Raw genomic sequence first — 21527 nt, 5'->3', positions numbered from 1 at the left:
GAGAGAGAGAGAGAGAGAGAGAGAGAGAGAGATGGGGAGAGAGATGGGGAGCCACCCAGTGTGGCTACATTTAAAGAGTCAGAATGCTACATACAGGTCTGCCATCATCAGCAAGACAACTTTTTATATATGTATTTTGTTCAGAGCTTGAGAGTTTCTCTAAGTGTTCTGAGAAAACCAAAAAAAATACATTTGAAAATGTAATATAAATTAATATAAATTTAATATAAATAAAAATATAATATGGTAATATAAAGCCATAAGGAACACATTAAGAACAGTAACACTACCACCGTCATACCAATTATTTAAGGACAAAAGATTTGAAAAATATAAATACATTTTCAATCGTGTTTCAAATAGTACGTATGCCCTAAATAAACACTAGCTATCTGCCCTCTCCAAGATTCTGTTTTTAAGTTACCTGAAACACCAAAGACACAATGACAGCATACTTTAAAACACTTTGTTTCTTATTTTCATGTGTACTTTGTACAATAGGTATATGTTGCTGTATAATATCAGAAAATATGTCATATTCAATATATATGTCGATATAGCCACGATATATACAGTAGTGTGAAAAGTGTTGGTGCTGATTTTATTTTTTTATTTGCACGTTTGTCACACTTTAATGTTGCAGATCATCAAACAAATTTAAATGTTAGTCAAAGATAACACAAGTAAACACAACATGTAGGTTTGGATTTTGTTTTCCCTTAATAATAAAAACCTTAATTTAAAAACTGTATGTTGTGTTTACTTGTGTTATCTTTGACTAATATTTAAAATTGATGATCTGAAACATTAAAGTGTGACAAACATGCAAAAAAATAAAAAATCAAGAAGGGGCAAACAATTTTTCACACCACTGTAGCACCATTATTTGACACCAATATCAGCAAAATAACAATATTCAGGGTCAGGATCTGTCCATCACTACCCTCAAGCTTCTTTACAAAAAATAAAAAAGTAATAACTAACAGCATAAATTACAGATGGTAAAAGGAAATGCACTGAAGTTTATAATACAATGAAAGTCTATTGTTTGCCATTTTTGTTATATCATAGATCATGCATAAAGTAGACATGGAAATGGCACTTACTCAGCATTGAAGCCATTGACATGTAAAATTCGCATCTGTTTTACTATAGTGCTTTTGCCCGATTCTCCAGCTCCTAAAGAAAAAGGAGATTCAAAGCATTTATGAAGAACAGGTCACTGAAAAAAATAATAATACAATTTACAGTTAAAACCAGTCTAAAAATGCACTCAATGGTATGGTACCAAATATGTGTACTATATTAAAAAATCTCCTAATCCTAATCTAAATCCTAAAACACTGCCCTAATTAAGTCATTGATCTGAGAGCTGTCTGGGTTATGGTCCCGACATTCTAATTGGCAGGCTCTATTGACATCTCACTAACAAGGTATGCTACCAGTATGCTAAACCAGTCAAGCATAAACATACACAGTGGTTCAAGGTTTTGGATTGTTAAGCCTTTATATGTGAACAACATAAAACTAAGTAAAGAAAAATCTAGTGACTGTAGCATGCATATTGCTGGTATGATTTGGCTCTACAGAACACCATTTGAAGGAGTATCAATTGGGAATAATGACAGTCATCCAGTACAGTTAAAATAACCCAGTTACTTTAATAAAAGCCAAGGGAGGGATTGGCAACATCAGCCTTGTGGTTGGTAGAGAGATTGGTGAGTCTAATATAGTGATATATAATGGAAAATCATGAATATTAATTCCAGTGTTTCATTTGAGTGAAAGTTGCTAGCAGGCCTTTAGTGAGACCTAAGTTCATGTTTTGTGATGACTACTCATTAGAAATCCTATCAAATGGGTGCTGAAATCTAACTGCTCAACGCCGACCATGTTTTTAGTCATATCTCCTTACAGATTTCTAAGTAGATTTTAGTTTCAGTCAGTGCAGATCAATCCAGAAAACCTAACTCTGTCCCATATTTAATGACCACGCCACAAAATCTGCATACGTATTCAGAACCTTGTTTCATGTGAATCTATGCAAATAAGCATAAGTTGCAACTATTTTAATTAATTAGGCTTTGCCCCTTCAGATTTGATTGTTAGGTGTTAGCCATATTTTTCTAAACATATTTTGACAAGTATTGTTCATCAAATGCTGCTGACTCAGCTGACAAAACAAAATCCTAAAATACAAAAATCCTAAGACTAATTCACAAAAGTAGGTTCCACAAATTATGCAAATTGGCTCAAAATATGTATTTGAAGCTAAATTGTCCAAATTGGATATTGGTTTAAAATTAGCCAAGGAATTAAAAGAAAAAGAAATTTGTTCTTTAGGCATCAGATTTATGGGCTAGAAAATACAATGCTTCACAGTGCTGCTATTAACCCACAGTGCTGCTTATCTCTCTTGAATATGAATAGAAGATTCTAGTACCCACATCATGGAAAACCCTTATTTTTCTTGCATTTCACAGGAGGTTAATGTAATACTGTATATAAACATTGTTATAGTTCCATTTACCCCAAACCATTCAGCCCATATATATAACTGACGTTAATTCTTCAATGTTGTGATTCACATTTACAGATCAACACTATTCAGTCTAAAGCGCAATTCACTCTACATTTTTTTTACTTGAATAGTTTTGTTTTTTGTTGTTTTAAAAACAGGGCAGCCAATTAGTACAGGGGCCACTTCATATACATCTATATAAAAGGCATACCAAAATGGATATTAAAAAAAATGTTATTCTGATTCTTTGATTTAATAAAATGAAAGCATTCACTAACACTACAATGTTAAAAGTTATTTTTCCTGCCATGTGCTATGTGTGTGCAAGGCAAATTATTTTTGACTGTGAAATCAACCCCGGAACTTTGAGGTTGAATTTTTCAGTGGCTGGATTCAGTGAATTGACTATTTTCACATAGTTTACTTACGACTTACAAGAGAATTAATTCAAATAGCTTCACTACTTCTTGCTATAACAATGCATAATACATATAATTCATGAAAAAATTATATTTTGAAAAGATAAAACTTTTGTTTTGTATACTATTTAATCATCTGAGCCAATTTTAAATTTAAACAAATAATTTATACACAGTACAAATTTTTATCTAAAACAGTTTGTGGACACCATCACACCTGATTGTGTGTTTTAACATCCCATTCCAGATTTTATCCCCATTTTTCTGTCATAACAAAACAAAATTGTATTTTTACTAGATTTTGGACAGTGGCTATGATTGGCTATGAGGATTTGTACATTTAGCCACAAGGGAATTAGTGAGGTCGGACACTGACATTGGGCGAAGAACTCTGGGCACAGCTGGAGTTCCAATTTATCCCAAAAGTGTTCAGTAGGATTGAGATCATAGCTCTATGCAGGCCGCACTTGTCCTTCCTCACCAACCTTGGCAAACTTGTCATAATGTACTTTTCATTTCGCAGAGGGAAACTGTCATGTCGCAACATGTTTGGCCTAGGTCACTTGCCAGTGCCAGTAAAGGGAAATTGTAAAGCTATAGCCTACAAAGAAATCCTATACATTGCTTCCAACTTTGTGGCAATAATTTGAGGAAGGCGCGCATATGGGTGTAATAGCCAGGTGTCTAAAAACTTGTGGACATGTGGTGTAACATGAGATAAGCCTTGGACAGATCAATACAAGCCAAACCACTTAATTTGATAGATATACTTAATTGGTAAATGGGCCTTACTCAAGCAGTTACAACATGCTTCCTCTGTTTCTTACACTGTCCACACTGAGGTGATTTTTCACACTTTAGAGAGGTCATACTATTATTTGAAATGTTCTCCTAAATGCACTGCCCCAACATGCCACATCATGTTTCATAACACGGTTAAACTAGTTAAAGATCTTCCGATTAGTTACTGAATGAAACAATAAAATCATTCAAAATATTATTCATGGCTGTGAACAGAAATAGACCAATACTGCTTAAAACTAACAGGACATTTTTGTTTTTGTTTTTGCCTGTTGGCAAGTTCGGTCAATTGAGTAAATTGCTGTTGTAACTGCTTGGACCATGTAAACTACATACTACAAAAACTTATATTTAAGTAGCACATTGGGTACTGAAGAGGAAAAAAGATATGATTGGGAAAAATACTGAAAAAATCCTTCTGTTACCATGCCTCAACAGATTTGTAAAGATGATTCTGATGAGGGAGAATGTAATTTTTGTACACAGCTTTTTCTTACCACAAACTGACTTCAAATAGCACATTAAAATTATACTGTCAATATAAAATTGAATGGCACTATTTGTAAAAATAAGCAAACATACAAAATGAATAATACAAAAACTTACTCATGGAACACTTTATTAGGAACACTACACTTTATTAGGAACACTATATCTTTGCTTTCAAAACAGCCTCATTTATTCATAAAACATTTGATTTGAGATTTTAGTCCATGTTGTCCTGATTGCATCCTGCAATTCCAGCAGATATTTCAGGTGCATTTTCATTCTTCGAATCTCCCATTCTACCACATCCGAATGGATGGATTCAGATCCGATTACAGGAAAAGCCACTGAACAACACTGAACCCATTGTCATTCATAAATCCAGTTTCACACGACTTTTGCTTCGTGATATGGTGCATTATCATGCTGGATGTAGCCATTATAAGATTGGTAATCTGTGGCTATGAAGGGATGCACATGGTCAGCAACAAGACTATGCTACAGTATTCAAGAGATGTCTGATTGGTGTTAACTGGCTCAAAGTGTGCTAAGAAAACATTCCCCACACATTGCACTACCACCAACAGCCTCACTGTTGACACAAGGAATGTTGAAACCATGCTTTTAGCACCAAATTATGACCCTTCCATCTTTCTGCCTCAGAAATCAAAATTCATCAGACCAGGCCATGCTTTTCCAGTCTTCTTGTGCATTCTGAGGTGCTTTTCTGTTCACTGCAATAGTACAGAATAGTTATCTGAGTTACTGTAGCCTTTCTGTCAGCTTGAAACAGTCTGGCCAATCTCTGTGGAACTCTCTCATCAACAATCCATTTCTATCTGCAAAACTGTCATTCACTGGACTTTTTTATTCACTGCACCATTATAAGTAACCTCTCATTCTAAGAAACTGCATTAAAAATCGCAGCAGATCAGTTACTGAAATACTCAAATCAGCCAAACATTCAAGCCATATTCAAATTGAACAAGATCACATTTTTGGTTGATGTGAACATTATCCAAAGCTTTCATTCCAAATCTGCATGATTTTATGCTCTGAAATCTTGCCACACAATTGGCAGACTAGATAATAGCATGAATGCTTAGGTATACGTATTTTCCTAATAAAATGCTCTGTGTTTATATTGATGTACTGTATAGTTTCATATGAAATGCAAATTCTTTTCACAATTAGTACAATATTTTCAGTAAAATACTATTTTTCAAATTATCAAAACACCCAGAATATTTGTATGGTGAAATATTTCACTCCTGAATTGAGACCATGGGTTTTTAACAAGGTTAAAAGGTTTAACAAGGACATGAGCAATAATTTGGGCATTATTCTAAAGAGATGCTACACAAAATTCTTGTCTTTTTTGTTAATCACTTTTTTTTTAACAAAAAATAACAATTCTTCAGTAGTGGGGGAAAAGAAGGGGATGCTTTTGGTTCTGAGTACCATGTGTCACAGGTTTTGGACATCTAGTCTCTGGAAGGATATCCTTTGTTAAATTTTTCCTAATATTGAATCTGTGCATCTTGTTTGCTTCACTCTATCTTTCTCACATGCCAAACTCCTGTTTAATGTTTGCTATAGTTACAGCCAAGGGGGTCGTTCTAAATGAATAGAAGTCTACAGCTTATCCTAGTTTTCATGCCTGGCTTATTCTTTTTTATATACTTTTTTCCTTACACTTTAGTAACATGTAGAAACTGTAGCAACAATAACTTAATAATTTTTGAGAACTTTTGGCACACTCTTGTTAACAATATTGCTTAAGTTCTTTGAAATTTTAGGGCATTCAATTATACACACCAACTACACCAATTACACTAATTTCCAACACCTTGATTTTTTTATTTAGCCACTCAGATTTGCTAATTTGCTGGTATGATTGAGATCACTGTCCTGTTGCATAACCCAAGTTTAGTCCAACTTAAGTAGACTTCATTGTTGTCTCATTAACTACAAATATTCCAGGTCCTGTGTCCAAGGAAAAGGCGCAAAAAAAAATCATCCATGAAGGTGTTTGTGGAAGCATGATTTTACTATAAGCTTTTAACTGTCTCTCATCAACAAGGAATTTCTGTAGAACTCCTGTTCACTAGATAAATAAAGGCATAAGTGCAAACTGCTTGTATCACAACTGGAATTGTTAGGATTTTTTCCCTAATTATCAGGGCCCAAGCATATAGTCCTACAGCCATTAAACTTGGTCAACAAGTAGTACAAAGGCAAATGAGATGGGCCCACATGGGCTTTCAATCACATTGTAGCCCATGTCTCAAGAAAATAAAAGAAACCCTACTTTTGCAAACTAGTAAAAGGATTTGGGACTGAATTAGGATTTACTCAGAATGATGTAAAGCTCAATAAATATCCAAAATATGTTTATAAACAATATGGACATGCTATGTCTATCAATTTTAAGGACACTAATTTTGCTCATTATATAGTGGATAACTTCATCTGAATATTTTTAAATTAAATCTAAAATAATACTGTAATCAACAATGACCCTGATGAAGATCTTTCCATTACAGCACTGCTGGACACTATAGTATACAATCTTAAAAAATTAATGGTTTCCCATTTGAGTCTAGTTCCTCTCAAGTTTTCTTCCACAGGTCATCTCAGTGAATTCTTCCTTGTCGTTGTCTTAGCTGACTTGTTTATTAGGGATCCAGTTAAATCTATATCTATATCTGTAAAGTTGCTTTGTGATAATGACCATTATAAGGCCAAGTGCCATATAAAGAAAAATTCAATTGAACTAAACTGTAATGAATAAAGGCTCATCACTTATTGAAAAATATTATGCTGCATTGCAATCTATACTGATGTTTTGTAAATATCATTTAATTTACTTAAACTAAGTGTCATACATACACACCCAAAAATATCCCAATCTTCACATGCTTGGTATAAGGGTTATGGTGGCTAGACTGAAGTCCTTTTTCAGGAAAAACAAACAAGCAAACAAACATACAGAAAACATCCAGGTTTTCCTAAATTATGTCAAAACATGACAAAATGTATTATGGTCTGATAAAACAAAGGTAGTCCTTTCTGGTAGTAACTACACAATATATCTGGAACAAAACAAAACAGTTCATCATCTGAAGGATATCTGTGATCTACCTCAGTATTTTTGTATTATTGTTTTGTAGTGTACAGATTTCACTCCAATGCATCACCACTTACTTATACTTACATGTATTGCATCACTACTAAGGGATTAATGTCTTCAGAAATTAATTAATTAATTAATTAATTAGTTAATTAACAAATTAATGTCTTCAGAAGATGATCAAGACTCCGTCAGGGACCAGAACTAAATCCTATCAAGAAACATGTGGAACTTTTTAACCAATGGTATACACACTTATGAAACAAGGAAACTGTCAATGTGTTTCTATATTTTTCACTTTACTTTTGCTATGTCGGTTGTTATAATACGTTAAAGGTGGAAAAAGATCGGACATGGTACATCTTGGTTCTATATTTGAAACAGAGATGTGTGACTTAACATCACTTAAGTGACAGTTTTTATTCTCATTCCATTTCTAAATATTGGTTTTACTCTCACATGTATTTAGGCTATGTTTCACTGGTTTAGTAAATATATCATGCAAATATCTATATTGAATAATTGAAATATATCCATTTTCAACTCTAATAACTTTCACATAGATTAATTTGAAATGCTGAGATTTAACACAAACTTTTCTGTGCTAGTTTTTTAAATTGTCAATATTGCATGTCGAGGACCTGCTGGAGGAGAGACCTTTTCTCCTATCATTAAGGTTAAATGTTTAACTCTTGCAGGTATTTCAATATTATATATTAGGCAAGGGCATTTTTTGTCAGTGTACATGAATAAACATGTATGTGCCTTATGTATACGTAATGCAAATAAAGGATTAGCAGGCAAGAGGATTTTTCATAGGAAAGTTTAATTAATCAGACACAGATTGGTTTATATACCATTCTATGAACTCATTAAGCAGTCTAGAAGCTAACAAGTTTAAGCTTAACTACCAGATGTAGTACAGTGATATTTCAATTATTTAGTTCAAACTAGTGCACTTTTGTCATTTTGACAGCTTGGGCACTAAAGTGTTTATATACATTATTATATCTTGCTACAGTATACACACTACAAAACATTACTCATAAGATATTGTAATTACAAAAAGCACCTAGGGTACATCTCAACATGTCTTCATTCTGCAGCAGTTTTAGTTATTTAGGTACCCCTTGATCTATTTCCAAATTTGTAAAAATGCCTACCGCCAGTATGTATTTTATCTAATTTGATTGTTCTTGGTAGTATCCATGTTTCCACTAATTCAAAACCATTGCAGACATTTCAACAATGTTGTTAACTTTTACAATGTGTAACTCAGTCGTAACAATAATTAAATCCAAAGAAATCTATGAATTAACACAAATATAATGCTGTACAAAAGGAGGAACAGTCTTTGCTTATAGTAGATAAATAGCTTTAATGGCTGAGCTACTAGAAGATTTACAGTCATGGGGAAGGAAAATCATTGAAGTACACCTCCATGGTATATATAATTGCTTAAACAATAGTTATGTATTCACTAGCTTCTATATTATAACAAACAAATAACCTCGGGTATGCAAATACCTGTGCCTATACAGCTTCTCATTGTAGTTGAGGTTTGGACTTGGCCATTCCAACAACTTTATCTTTGGTTTTTTTCATGTTGCTAAAAAGAATAATATTGGTCTGGAACATCTGTTATTTGTTACAATACATTTTTGTAAACCAAAAAGTTGTGCTCCATAATCTTTTTGGAATAAAGAGACTTTTTCCTAGCCAGGTTTTCCTGAAAACCATACTTGTTTAGCCCTTTACTGATTGTACTGTCATGAACATAAATATTTAAAATGCTTACAGAGGCATGTAGGTCACATGATGTAGCTCTTGGGATTTTCTTTATATCTCCAAGCATTGACCTTGGTCTGAATTAGCTGGGACACCCACTACTGGGAAGATCAGCAATCGTCTGGAATGCTCTCTATTTGCAAACAATCATTCTTGAATGGTGAATTTCAAATTATCTGGAGATGAGATAACCTCATAAAACTTCTTGTATTCGTGTGCAGCAACATTTGCTTCTCTGGGGTCATGGCCAATGTTCTTTCAACTTGGTATCATATAACATACAAGGTGTTCCAGAACACCACTGTACCAAATGTTAAGCTTTTATAGCAATAATCAAACTTCTTGTAGCTTGATAGCTTATTTGAACTAATTTGTTTCCCTTTAATAATAGTAATTAATGTCAATACATTTTTTTTTTATTTCACAATAATACTTCCTCATTGCTTGTCTGGGAGTGCCTAGCTACTGTGTCTGCATTCACCACCACCTTGGAAGGAAAAAACTAGTGAAGGATTTAAATTGGAATTCCATCTAGACCTGGATCTATTATTGAAAAATGTAATGAATTTACCGAACAATTTACACAGATACAAAAATATAATTTCTTGTGAAATTCAAAAAGGATAATAAGTTGATAGATTGTTCTTTTTGTAATCACTAATTTAATTTATTTTTGCACTGTACTCATGCAAGGAAATGGTGTCAAGAATTGGCTAGATTCGGACATCTTTTTGTTAAGAAAATACTTTATTTGGCCTTATTACTTCCACACAAAAGAAAGAAAATATACATCAAGACTATTTCTCGTTCAGATAAAAAATATGGACAGTATACAGTATGCTCATCAGCACAATCATCTGTTCAGCACATTTTTTGTATTGGTCCTCACCTGAAAGGTGCTCTAAATTGCAATCAACTTCGACATCACTTGCAAACACTCACTCCCACAACTCTGACTGACAAGTTTCCGTGCAAGGTATCAGGAACGCTAATGCAAAAGGATTTATGATTCTGTTTGAATGTTGCCAGGTTTTGTATACAAGTCAGAGGAAGTGGAAAAGCACTGTACATTGTACATTTCTGTAAATGAAAAGGCCAACAGTAATACACAATTAGCATTTTCGTTTTAATTGAACACCACCGTACCAAAAGTTAAGCTTTTTTTTTTTTTTTAGCAATAATCAAACTTCTTGATGATTAACTAATCTTGTGCATTTCATTAGTAACACTGAGTTGCTAATTACTCTCAATGATTGTTGGAAGGCTGCACTATTTTTTTACTCCTTGTTTCTGAATGAGGTGTACATTTGTGGGGAAAAAGTCACTAAATATCTATGTTATTCTATGTTTATAGAAGTTGGTGATGGCCACACAATTGTTATTTAGGTGCTAATAAATAAAAAAATAAGATAATGCTTCCCCTTTCCCATTAGCTTATTGCATGATTTGGTGACATATTTCATTATTGTTTTCAGCTCTCTATGAGTTTGGCCTTATAGAGTTTTTTTTGTCATCACTAAATGTAAATCCACTGTGCCATTGTGGTACTTTACAGGCATTTACTCACATAATCTATATAATAGCATCCACATGAATGCCAGGACCCAAAGTATTGAAATGGCCAATTCTGTTGTTTTTTTTCAATATAGGATTGAAAAATACTTTTGCATTTGAGATCAAAATATGGACGACTAGATGATTTAATTTTCTGATAGTCTGTGACAGCCCACTCTAGGTATAGATAGGCAACAGATAAACATATAGCAACAGATATTTTTCTAGAACATTAATTTAAATAACACTTAAATAACACATTTGATATCCCATGCTTCCAAAAATTACATCAAGCCAATGATCCAATGAAATCACTGTACTTTTATACTCTCCTTTTCCTATGCTTTTCTACTTTTGTGCCGCAGTATGAAAGTATTTTCAGAACAATTTTCAAAAGGAATTACAAACTGTATTGCTATTGTTTTTTTTTTGTTTTGTTTTGTTTGTGGATGCATAAATTGTGACATAATTAAAAGGAAAATGCAAACTGCATAATACTGATTTTGTTTACACCAACGTAGAATTTCTGGCAAATTTTAAATGGGAATGCAAAGTCATTGGAAATTACATTTCCCAAGTCTTACAAGTTATGACCCTGTCATACTGAAATAGCAACAGAAATTACCCCATTTGCTATTTTATTTTCTCTGATGCACACAAAGTCTGCAAAAAATTTAAATGGAATCGTAATTCACTTTGCATTTGTATTTCCAATCTCTTGCACAATAACCTGTCAATAAGTCTTGAATTGTGCTGAGCATCCCATCTGTTTCTGATTTACTTGACAGGTCAACTAATTGCTTCCTCTTAATAATAGTATTTCTCAATAAAACCTTTTTTATTTTACAATAAAACTGCCTCACTCCAAATTGTATATTTTGAAGAACATTGCTAGTTTGGGAGTGTCTAGCCACTGTGTCTGCATTCGCCGCCATCTTGGAAGGAATAAATTAGTGAAGGATTTAAATCTGGACCTGGATTTATTATTAAACAAAGTGAATGAATTTACTGAACATTTTATGCAAATAAAAAAATATATAATTTCTTGTGAAATTTAAAAAGGATATTAATTTGAATTGTTCTTTTTGTAATCACTAATTTAATTTATTTTTGCATTGTACTCATGTAAGGAAATGGTAGAAGTGAAATAACAAATTGGTTAATAGATATTGCTATATCAATATGATAGGGTCATAAGACTTGTAAAATGCAATTGCAAATGGACTTTCCTTTTCAATTTGAAATTTGACAGACATTGTACATTTCTGTAAATAAAAAGGCAAACATTAATACATAGTTAGCATTTTCATTTTAATTCTGTCACGATCTGTGTGCAAAGACAATTTGCAACTCCTTTGGAAAAATGGCTGAAAAAATACTTTCATATTTCAGCTTCTTTAAAGTTGTTTTTGGGTCCTTTACTCTTGTCCTGAGGAGGGAAAATGAATGGTCAATTGATTTAACATCTAGTGATTGACTTGGCCATTCCAAAACCTTTTATTTGTCTGCTGATGAAATCCTCTGTTGTGTTTGTTGTCTGTTCTGTGTCATTGTCTTGCTACATAATGAAGTTCCAATTTGATGGGATGTATTTCTTTGTAAATTAACAGACATTGTTTCTGTAGACTTCCGAGTTCATTATGTTTCTATCATCAGTAGTTAAATCATCAATACATGTTAGCAAACATATTCTAGAAGCAACCGTGCAAGCCCAAGTCATATCACTACCTGAAACTTGCTTGAGCAGTAAGGTTGTATGTTTGGAATTATGTGCAGATCCTTCCTTACCCGCATTTTGGCCATTTTAACCATTACTTTGATAGAAGAAAATTCCACTTTGGCCTTCTGAATATTACTGCAGAAAAGTAGTTTGCATCTTGATGTTTGTACTCTATATTTCTGCTCTGAATGTCTTCTTCTGATGGTGAATTTACTAGCCTCTGATCAGAGTTGTGTCTCTTTGATGGTGTTGCTTGATCTTATCGCAGCTTTTTATACCAATGACCATGCTATTTTACTTAATAGGCTAGAACATCTTGTTGGTGTTAAAGGGACAGCCCTCTCCTGGCTGAGGCCTTATTTGACTGATTGCTATCAGTTCCTAGATCTAAATGTTGACTACTTTAAGCAAACTACGGTGTTTGGTATTCCGCAAGGTTCTGTTTTAGGCCCATTGCTTTTCTCCCTATATATGCTACCTCTTGGTGCAATTATTTCTAAACATGATATTAGCTTACTCTGTTATGTAGCTATATGTTTCAGCTAAGTCAGATGTGAGTCACCAGCTTAATAAGATTGTGTGTAAGATGACAGTGGATGCTTACTAACTTCCTTCTGCTTAACTCTGACAAGACAGAAGTGCTTTTACTAGGACTACAGGCACCCAGAAGTAAGCTTTCTGATTACAGAGTAACTCTGGATGGTCTTTCAATTACATCATGTGCAGCAGTAAAAGACCTTGGTGTGATTATTGATACCGGTCTCTCATTTGAAGCTCACATAAATAATATCACAAGGGTAGCCTTCTTAGAAATATCACCAAGATAAGAAATATGATGTCATTGCATGATGCAGAAACACTAGTTCATGCATTTGTTACCTCTAGGTTGGATTATTGTAATGCTTTACTGTCTGGATGTTCCTGTAGGAGCATAAACAAGCTCCAGTTTTACAGAATGCAGCAGCTAGAATACTAACTAGAACCAGAACATATGAACACATCACCCCTATCTTATTCACATGGCATTGAATCCAATTAAAATTCCGCACTGATTATAAAATACTATTACTAACCTATAAAGCACTTAGTGGTCACGCACCATAGTACATGTCTGATCTTTTGTTTTTGGTAGTATTGCAAGTACAAAAGGCTACAATGGGGGGCAAAGCCTTTTCTCACACAGCCCTGCAGTTATGGAACAGACTTACAGTTAGTGTTCGGGACTGAGTGTTTAATTTCAGGCTGAAACTGAAATGTCTGAATGCTGTCGCATTACCACCCTTGCAAATCGCTCAGGTTTGCAGGCTATGGAGTGGTGGGACACTTTATGGCCCAGGAAGCCCTCATGTCTGTGTCACCTTCTGGCTCTAGCCTTTTAGTTATTCTGTCATAGCTAGTCTTTGTGGAGTCCCTGTCTGACCTTTGCACATAATTTACATTGTCCATCACCTGATTACAATCATACCAAACAATTTTCTTCTCCCTCTCTCTCTCTCTCTCTCTCTCTCTCTCTCTAGCTATACATGCCACTACCGAGCTCCCAGAGTTCTGAGTTCCTAGTCTGATCATCTCTTCTTACAGACCTACTTCGTCAGTCCTCACATTCTACCGCTGGATGGAGTCTCGTCACCCTAATGGTCACCCTGCCGGGATTGATCTGCATGGTCAGACAGTGACTCATGGGATTGCAGTGGATGGAGCCACCCGGAGACTGTCATGCCTTCTTTAAACCATTGCTGTGTCAGACAGCGATATGGTCTGGTCTTTATCAGCAACCATTTGAAGACTTTGGCAGGAAGGAATTAGTGTTGGGTCCATGGTGAACTCAGAGTATGCGCTGACCAATTAGTTCCTCAGGAGCTTTCGTTTGCACTATTATAAACTGCTGTAGAAAGGATATTATTTACATTTACATTATTTCCTGTCCAGTGTCACCCAAATGAGGATGGGTTCCATTCTGAGCCAGTATCCTCTCAAGGTTTCTTCCTCAAATCATCTCAGGGAGTTTTTCCTTGCCACCATCACCTCTGGCTTGTTTATTAGGGATAGATGTTAGAGATATATAGTCTTTTATTTTCATTTTAAACTTTAAATGTATGCCTTTATTTATATTCTTATTTTTATTTATTTTTATTATTTTTTTCTGTGTCTATATTTCTGTAAAGCTGCTTTGATACAATGTGAATTGTTAAATGCACTATGCAAATACATTTAATTGAACTGAAATTGAATTAAATTGAACTGTGAACTTTACATGGTACATTAGGATGATGCAAATTGTACTTTTGCAATACTTGTCTTCAATTTCCCCCCTTTCTCAACTTCAAAATGGTTTGCTTTTCTCCAACAGACATCTCTCTGGACTTCATGATGGTTCAACCTTTTTAACAACAAATACAGTCTTCACAGGTGAAACCCAGGTCTCAAAATAAGAGTAGACTTTCAGAAATATTAATTGTTTAAAACAAACAATCTAAGAGTTACAAGAAACACCTGTCAGTCATACTTACTATAATACTTCTGGTTGGGTTCAAGTTCTAAGTTGTTTAGCACATGCAATGTAGATGTAAATATCTAATGTCACACCCAATTGCATTTAGTGTACAGCAAAAACAATGGAACTGTCCTTATTGTTCCAATATTTTGGATATGCGACTGTATAAATATTGTTCGTTTGAAAAAAAATACACCTTATGATATCTTTTTATTTATTAGGCCCTAAAAAACAATTGTGTGGTCCTTACCAATTCCTAAAAACAAACTAAGTACCTTAGATGACAACACAAAATATTCAACATAAAAAAATGTTTTTTTTTGAAAGCGGCCATACTTTCTTTTCTGCATCTCTCTCTCTCTCTCTCTCTCTCTCTCTCTCTCACACACACACACACGGCCATAGTTTTTGTATGAGGATACGATTCCTAATTATTGAAGAGTTTCAGCAACATCTGTTGCTAACTGCTGAATGGGTCATGCTGAAGTAAGTGTTTTACTGTGAAATGGAAGTGTCTAGGAACAACAGCAATGGTTGTTACACAAACCCATAGAACGGGGTTGCCGAGTGTTGAAGCACATAAATATTTCCCATCATGTTGCATCACTTAGTACAGAGTTCCAAATTGACTCGGAAAACAACTTCAGGAACAGTGTGTCTGGAGCTTCATGAAATGAGTTTCCATGGCTGAGCAAAAGTATACCGGCAAAAGATCTCAAAGCCAAGCATCAATTGGAATGGTGTAAAGCATGCTGCTACTGGACTCTGGAGCAGTAGAAATGTGATGAATCACGTTTTACTATCTGGAAGTCTAATGGATGAATCTGGGTTTGGCAGATGCCAGGAGAATCCCACCTAATGTAATTCTTAATACCAACAGTAAAGGAGGAATAATGGTCTGGGGCTGTAGGGTAAGGGTAATGTTCAGGTTAACAGCATACAAAGCTTTTAAAATTCATGGAAACAGTTTGGTGAGGACCCTTTCTGGTTCCAGCAGGGCTCTGCCCCTTTACAGAAAGTGAGGGACATAAATAAAGGGTCTGATGAGTCTGGTATTGAGGAACTCCAGTGGTTTGCATAGAGCCCTGACCTCAAACCCACTGAACACCTTTGGAATAAGCTGGAATGCTGACTGTACCCCAAGCCTCCTTGCCAAACATCAGTGCCTAACCACACTAATGCTCTTGTGGCAGAATGGGCAAATACCCACAGTCACATTCCAAAATCTAATGGAAAGCCTTCCATTAGTGTGAGCAAAAAATATCAAATGTTGTCAAATGCTGGAATAACAGAATATATTATACTGGAAAATGTTGGCAGATGGTGATGCTTTTAAGAGTCAGAATTAACACACAAGCTGTAAAGAAGTGTGTATTTCTAATATGGCCAAAGTGATGCAGCTGGTTATCTACGCAGATAATATTCACAGTGAACACAACGATTCTGGTTCACAGCTATGTCTCTTGCTCTTTGTCTCACACTCACAAGCACAAACACACACACACACACACACACACACACCTGAGTCACCTCAGACAAATTAGGTCATCAGAAAGCCATCAACAGTTGATAAGGCATAAAATGATCAGTACATATATTTTTGCAGCAATAAGCAGTACTATTGCATTTGAAAAAACCTACCCAACAGTAGTAGCCGATGGGTCGCTCTGTATATCTGTTTGTCTTTCTGTAACTGTTTCTCTATCTTTTTGTTTGCTTCTCTCTGGGCCTTCTCCTCATTACGTTGGTCTTCTGTTTTACTGTTGCCCAAACACCCCATCTTCCCAATGTCCCAATAAAAAAAAGGAAAATGTTTGTGGATGGGGAATGAATGTAAAGAAATGTGTAAAAAAAAAAAAATAATAAAAAAAAAAAAAATAATAATAATAATAATAATAATAATAATAATAAATAAATCCTTGTTCAAGGATTTACGTTTTCAAATTCCAATTATTGGGAATTCTGACATTTCTATGTGCACATTCCGAGGAAGAACAGCACACGGGATGAATGGGGCAATCGTTTAAAGGGATGAAGGGGCAATTTTTAAGCAGTGCCTTTAAGTGAGTGCTCAGTAGGAGCTTTAGGAAAGAGACGGAGGGCTTGTGATGGTGGTGAAAACACCAAGGCCGGCCTACACACAAGGCCGAGTCCTCCCGAGCGCTTTGGTGCAGTAATATCCGAGCGGGAGTTTTACACTTCGCCTTGTGCTTCACGGCGTTACATCAACATCTTAGTCTTGCTGTTCCAGAAATCCGAGTGTGATTTAACACGTTTCTCGTCGTCAATCCATAGTCGCTTCCCCAAAATGACAGTCGCGGCCGGCGCTCGGCGCAAAACCATCAGTCACCACGAAACGGGGTTTTAATGTTCGTTCCTGTTACATCCGTTCATCGACACATTAAGACGTGGAAAAACGAATTATTAGCGTTTTAATAAAAAACCTGAAGAGATAAATGTCTCCCACAAACTGTCGGCCTGTGGTTCATTCCGCCTGGAGCCCGTGGCCGACATGAACCTCTTTAAACTCCGCTATGAAATAATGTCACATCACAAGTTGTTGTTTTTTTTTTGAGTGCTGTTGTTTTCTTTTGTTGTTTTAATTAAATCCCAAAGTTAAACGTTTCTTTTCCTGCTGGAATACAATGATAACAGACGGTTTTTGTGGCTATTCAGATCAAGAGGCTTTTTGTCTTCTCCGTTAGCTGATGTCATTTGAATTCGTCCTCACATCCGTCAGATTTACGCAAACGTTCCGAGTGGCAACGCAGCGGCTCCGAGCAACGCGAAATTTTTCACTGCATCTCAGTCCGCTGTCAGCTTACGTTTTGTGTTACTCGTTTTGAATTCTCCTTGCAGATAGACAGGATTATACATGTGCACGTACAGCCGTGAAGAGAACCCGTTTAAAAAGACAAATACCGCAATGACAGCGAGCTTTTGGCGGACGGATCGTGTCACTTCTTGGATGGACGCGAGCGGATCCGCTTGCCGAGAGTGTTTTTGGCGATTTTTCCCTTTTCTCATTGAATCGTACATTGAGCTAGATAGCGTTGAAGAGATGGGTGGGGCAAACAGCTCTCATTGAACCCTGTATACCGACCGCGGCTAATCACATGACATTCACAAAAACGTCAGCAAGTAGGACTTCTGTGGCCCGAAGGCGCCCTCTTTAAACACACACCAGCACCGTACACTGGAGCTTAGTGCACATGCAACCTTCTATAACAATCCAGCGGCAGCACATCTGTCCTGAGGAATTTCCCGTGCTGGGAAACTGAGTTTTATTAAAAGCGCGAGTCAAACAGCTGTTCACTAGACCCAGTAACGCTGTAGAATGAGCGCGTTAATACAAAGAAAACATCGTTCACGTTACAGCTGGAGCTATTGTGCTGTCATTTAGACACCATCACACGAGCAGGAGCATGTTGCATTAAATACAAGCTCAGTACAGACAGACACAGAAGCAAAACAAAGTCCATGTCGGTCCCGGTACCGAAACAACGTCGGTTGTGAACATTGTTTTGCCTCCGTACGTTGAAACGATGTTGATTTCTGTTGGTTGAAACATCACACATTCAACAATTTTCTGCTTTTTTAATATCAAGTACTTTAACAAATAGATAAACCAGCCTGTGTAATCATTTATTAAACACAGACCATATTCAGATCACACATTCAATTCATGTATACATTAATAAATCTATGTTAATATACAGAAAATTATTTACAAAAATACAAAGACAAAATATGGGAAAGGGATAGATATATAGTACTTCAAATGTTAAGTTAATCTTTTTTTAAAAAATAATTTTAAACTTTAATTGTATATATTCATTTATTTATCTTTATCCTTATTTCTTCTTCTTCTTCTTCTTCTTCTTCTTCTTCTTCTTCTTCTTCTTCTTCTTCTTCTGTTTCCATACTTCTGTAAATCTGCTTTGAGACAATGGGAAATTGTTAAAAGCTCTATATAAATAAATTGAATTGAATTGAAATATAAAAATATAGAAAAAATCCAAAAGAAATGAAAGTAGACTGAGAAATGAAGCTTGTCATTATCAGCACCCTTTTCTTCAGCATGACATGAAGGGGAGATGTAAGAGCGCACTTTAAGAGACATGACTTACAGTACATCAGAGTTCTCAGACATCTTTGCATCTTTATTAGTCTTAGTAGATAACAGGATTTTTTAAACTATACCTCACAGTGAGCACTTGAAATGTTACCACTGAAGACAGAGCACAAAGAAACCACTAGTTTCCACTTTCTACTAGTAAAGCACTAGTAGAAAGCTTTCCATTGCAATTTATTTATGAACTAAGTAAGTACTTTGCTCCTGCAATATTTAGTTGGTTATGTACCTTTATACTCCCATGCATCAAGGCAGGGAGAAGTCTGTTGTGCTGTAGGTAGGGCTGATAGGTACAGGCTGACAGGTTAAGGCCACCTATAAGATCCTGATGTCTTCAACTGGGGCTCACAGAAAACTTGTAATAAAAATAATTTAGAAACCTATTATAAATGATCTTATCTTCTCACAAAAGGGATAAAGGTTCATGTACTTTATATGTAGCAAATAGATCAGTTACTAATCTGTTATATCACAGAAAAATTCTCTTCATAATGTAAAATATCTTGCTAATATTTTGGAAATCAAATAAATAACAATGACAGTATGTCTTAAGACACATAGTGAAACTTTAGAGCACAATCAACACAATCCGTATAAAAAGGTGAGACAATGCACTTGTATGACAGTACACCAGGATATGGAAATTGGTCACATTATTGTCATGCTGTACCAATACAGTTGATGTTACTAACAAATAAAACAGCCACATTTAAGAGTAAACTGTATTTTACTTTATATTGATATACTGAAAGTCATTTTCTCTGCTTTAAATCTATTTTATTTTTTTTTTTAAAAATTAACTTGAGTGGTGATTTCTTCACAATTTTACATGACATAATGTTAGCTTTTTGGAATTCCAACCAAAACAGAAAAACACATACTCAGGAAAAAAGCTGTCAGGACATCTGTGTATTATTAATGTTGTTAAAGCAACGAAATGCAATTAAGAAGTTAAAATTACTTTAAAATGCATTGATCACTCTAAAGTTTTGTAACCAGGATAAAAAAAATGTATTGTGCAAATATAATTCATGTATTACTCCAGGAGGTGGCAGCATTTCATTAATATTGCTCTTAGGAATTGTATAAAAACATCTCTCTCTAAGGCCCAGCAACCGGTAATTATACAATTAATAACACTATTTACTTTTTTTGTTCTTGGTTAAATCCTTAATTGCTTATGCCATAAAATTGTAAAAAAAAAATAGCCATTATAAACAGGATATCAATATTTTAAAATTTACATATTTTAATAACTATTTTCCTTGAGTAAAGTGGTGAATTTACATATTATTAGTCACATAAAATCAGAAAAAAACAAGTAAATATTAAAATCTGTTTCTGACTGTAAAGGATTACCACAGTGCCAAGACATTGGTAGATGCCTGGAAGTGTGATGAGTGTGGCTGGGTGCCCATCAGAGACTTCCAAAGGTTTTGACTAAGGTTTTCTTCTATCTGTGTCTTTAGGACTGGCCACAGCAGACCAAGATTGCTGTGGTAAGGAATCACATCAAAATGCCACCACTGCACAGGGAACTCGGCATTCCTAATCCTCAGTTCTAACATTAACAGTTTTCAAATTGAAGGTGAACATGACAGTGTCAGAGGAGCAAGTCAAGGACAATATAACAAAAAATTACATGAGCATACATTTGGGGGCTGCTTTGTCAAAGTAATTTAAAATAGAATAGTACATTTAAAAAACATTTATATCATATAAATGGATGTTATTTTTTATTTATATGGTGTTTTTTCTGACTTTTCATGGATGAAAGATTTGTCCATTTTCTCAATAAAAATCAGCACGTTTCTGATTCTGGTGCTATTACTCTGTGCTGTTATGTTCTCTGAGGCAGAAGTAGCAATCAAGCAGATAGTAATTACAGTTCACATTCACTTAAATGCATTTTTAAGTTTTCTTACCGTGGGTGGCATATACTTGTTGATAATTGTTGTTATATGGTATGATGATAGACAAACACTATCACATTAAAAATTTTGGTTGAATTACAAGAATAAGAGTTCAGAGTTATTTTATGTAGTGTCTTCTGCACCCCACCACTTTATTTGTCCCATAAAACAATACTACCACCTAATGGATGAGGCAGAGACATTTGACTTCTGAAGTATTCATAGCAAATAGTTGATTTCCCTCACTCCTCTACAAGCAGAAAAAGAATTTAAACAACAAATGTAATTATTAAAGATCGTCGCAAACAAATTGGTTCACAGGCTAAACAAATATATATATATATATATATATATATATATATATATATATATATATATATATATATATAAACCATATTTATATATTTAAATATGGTTATTCTTTTATGTTAAGTATGTTAAGTGTGTAATGCTAAGTGCTTTATTAAATTGATGTGGATGTCGAAAATAAATTCAGTGCTGCAATATAATAAAATTAGATCAACTTTAAAGGCTCAGAATACTTTCTAAATGCATTGTGGGTG

The 21527-nt window shown here is 34.8% G+C and overlaps 1 protein-coding gene across 3 annotated transcripts in view; it reads right to left on the bottom strand.

Annotated features, from left to right (window-relative positions):
* gnas (GNAS complex locus) overlaps positions 1-17986 on the bottom strand; it is a 47782-nt gene extending 29796 nt beyond the window's left edge. For 2 of the 3 annotated variants that reach the window (XM_060868485.1, XM_060868486.1), the window contains exons 1-2: positions 16558-17986; positions 1107-1179 (exon numbers count right to left, since the gene is read on the bottom strand). In XM_060868485.1, the coding sequence (XP_060724468.1) occupies positions 1107-1179; positions 16558-16696 (212 nt within the window). In that variant the 5' untranslated portion in view covers positions 16697-17986. The remainder of the gene's footprint in view (positions 1-1106; positions 1180-16557) is intronic. The other variant, XM_060868487.1, reaches the window with a different exon arrangement.
* Between the last annotated feature and the right edge of the window lie 3541 nt (positions 17987-21527).

The sequence above is a fragment of the Tachysurus vachellii genome, chromosome 4, assembly GCF_030014155.1.
Source record: "Tachysurus vachellii isolate PV-2020 chromosome 4, HZAU_Pvac_v1, whole genome shotgun sequence".
Classification (NCBI taxonomy): domain Eukaryota; kingdom Metazoa; phylum Chordata; class Actinopteri; order Siluriformes; family Bagridae; genus Tachysurus; species Tachysurus vachellii.
Note: the sequence above shows the minus strand (reverse complement) of the source record. Positions and strands in the feature narration are given on the sequence as shown.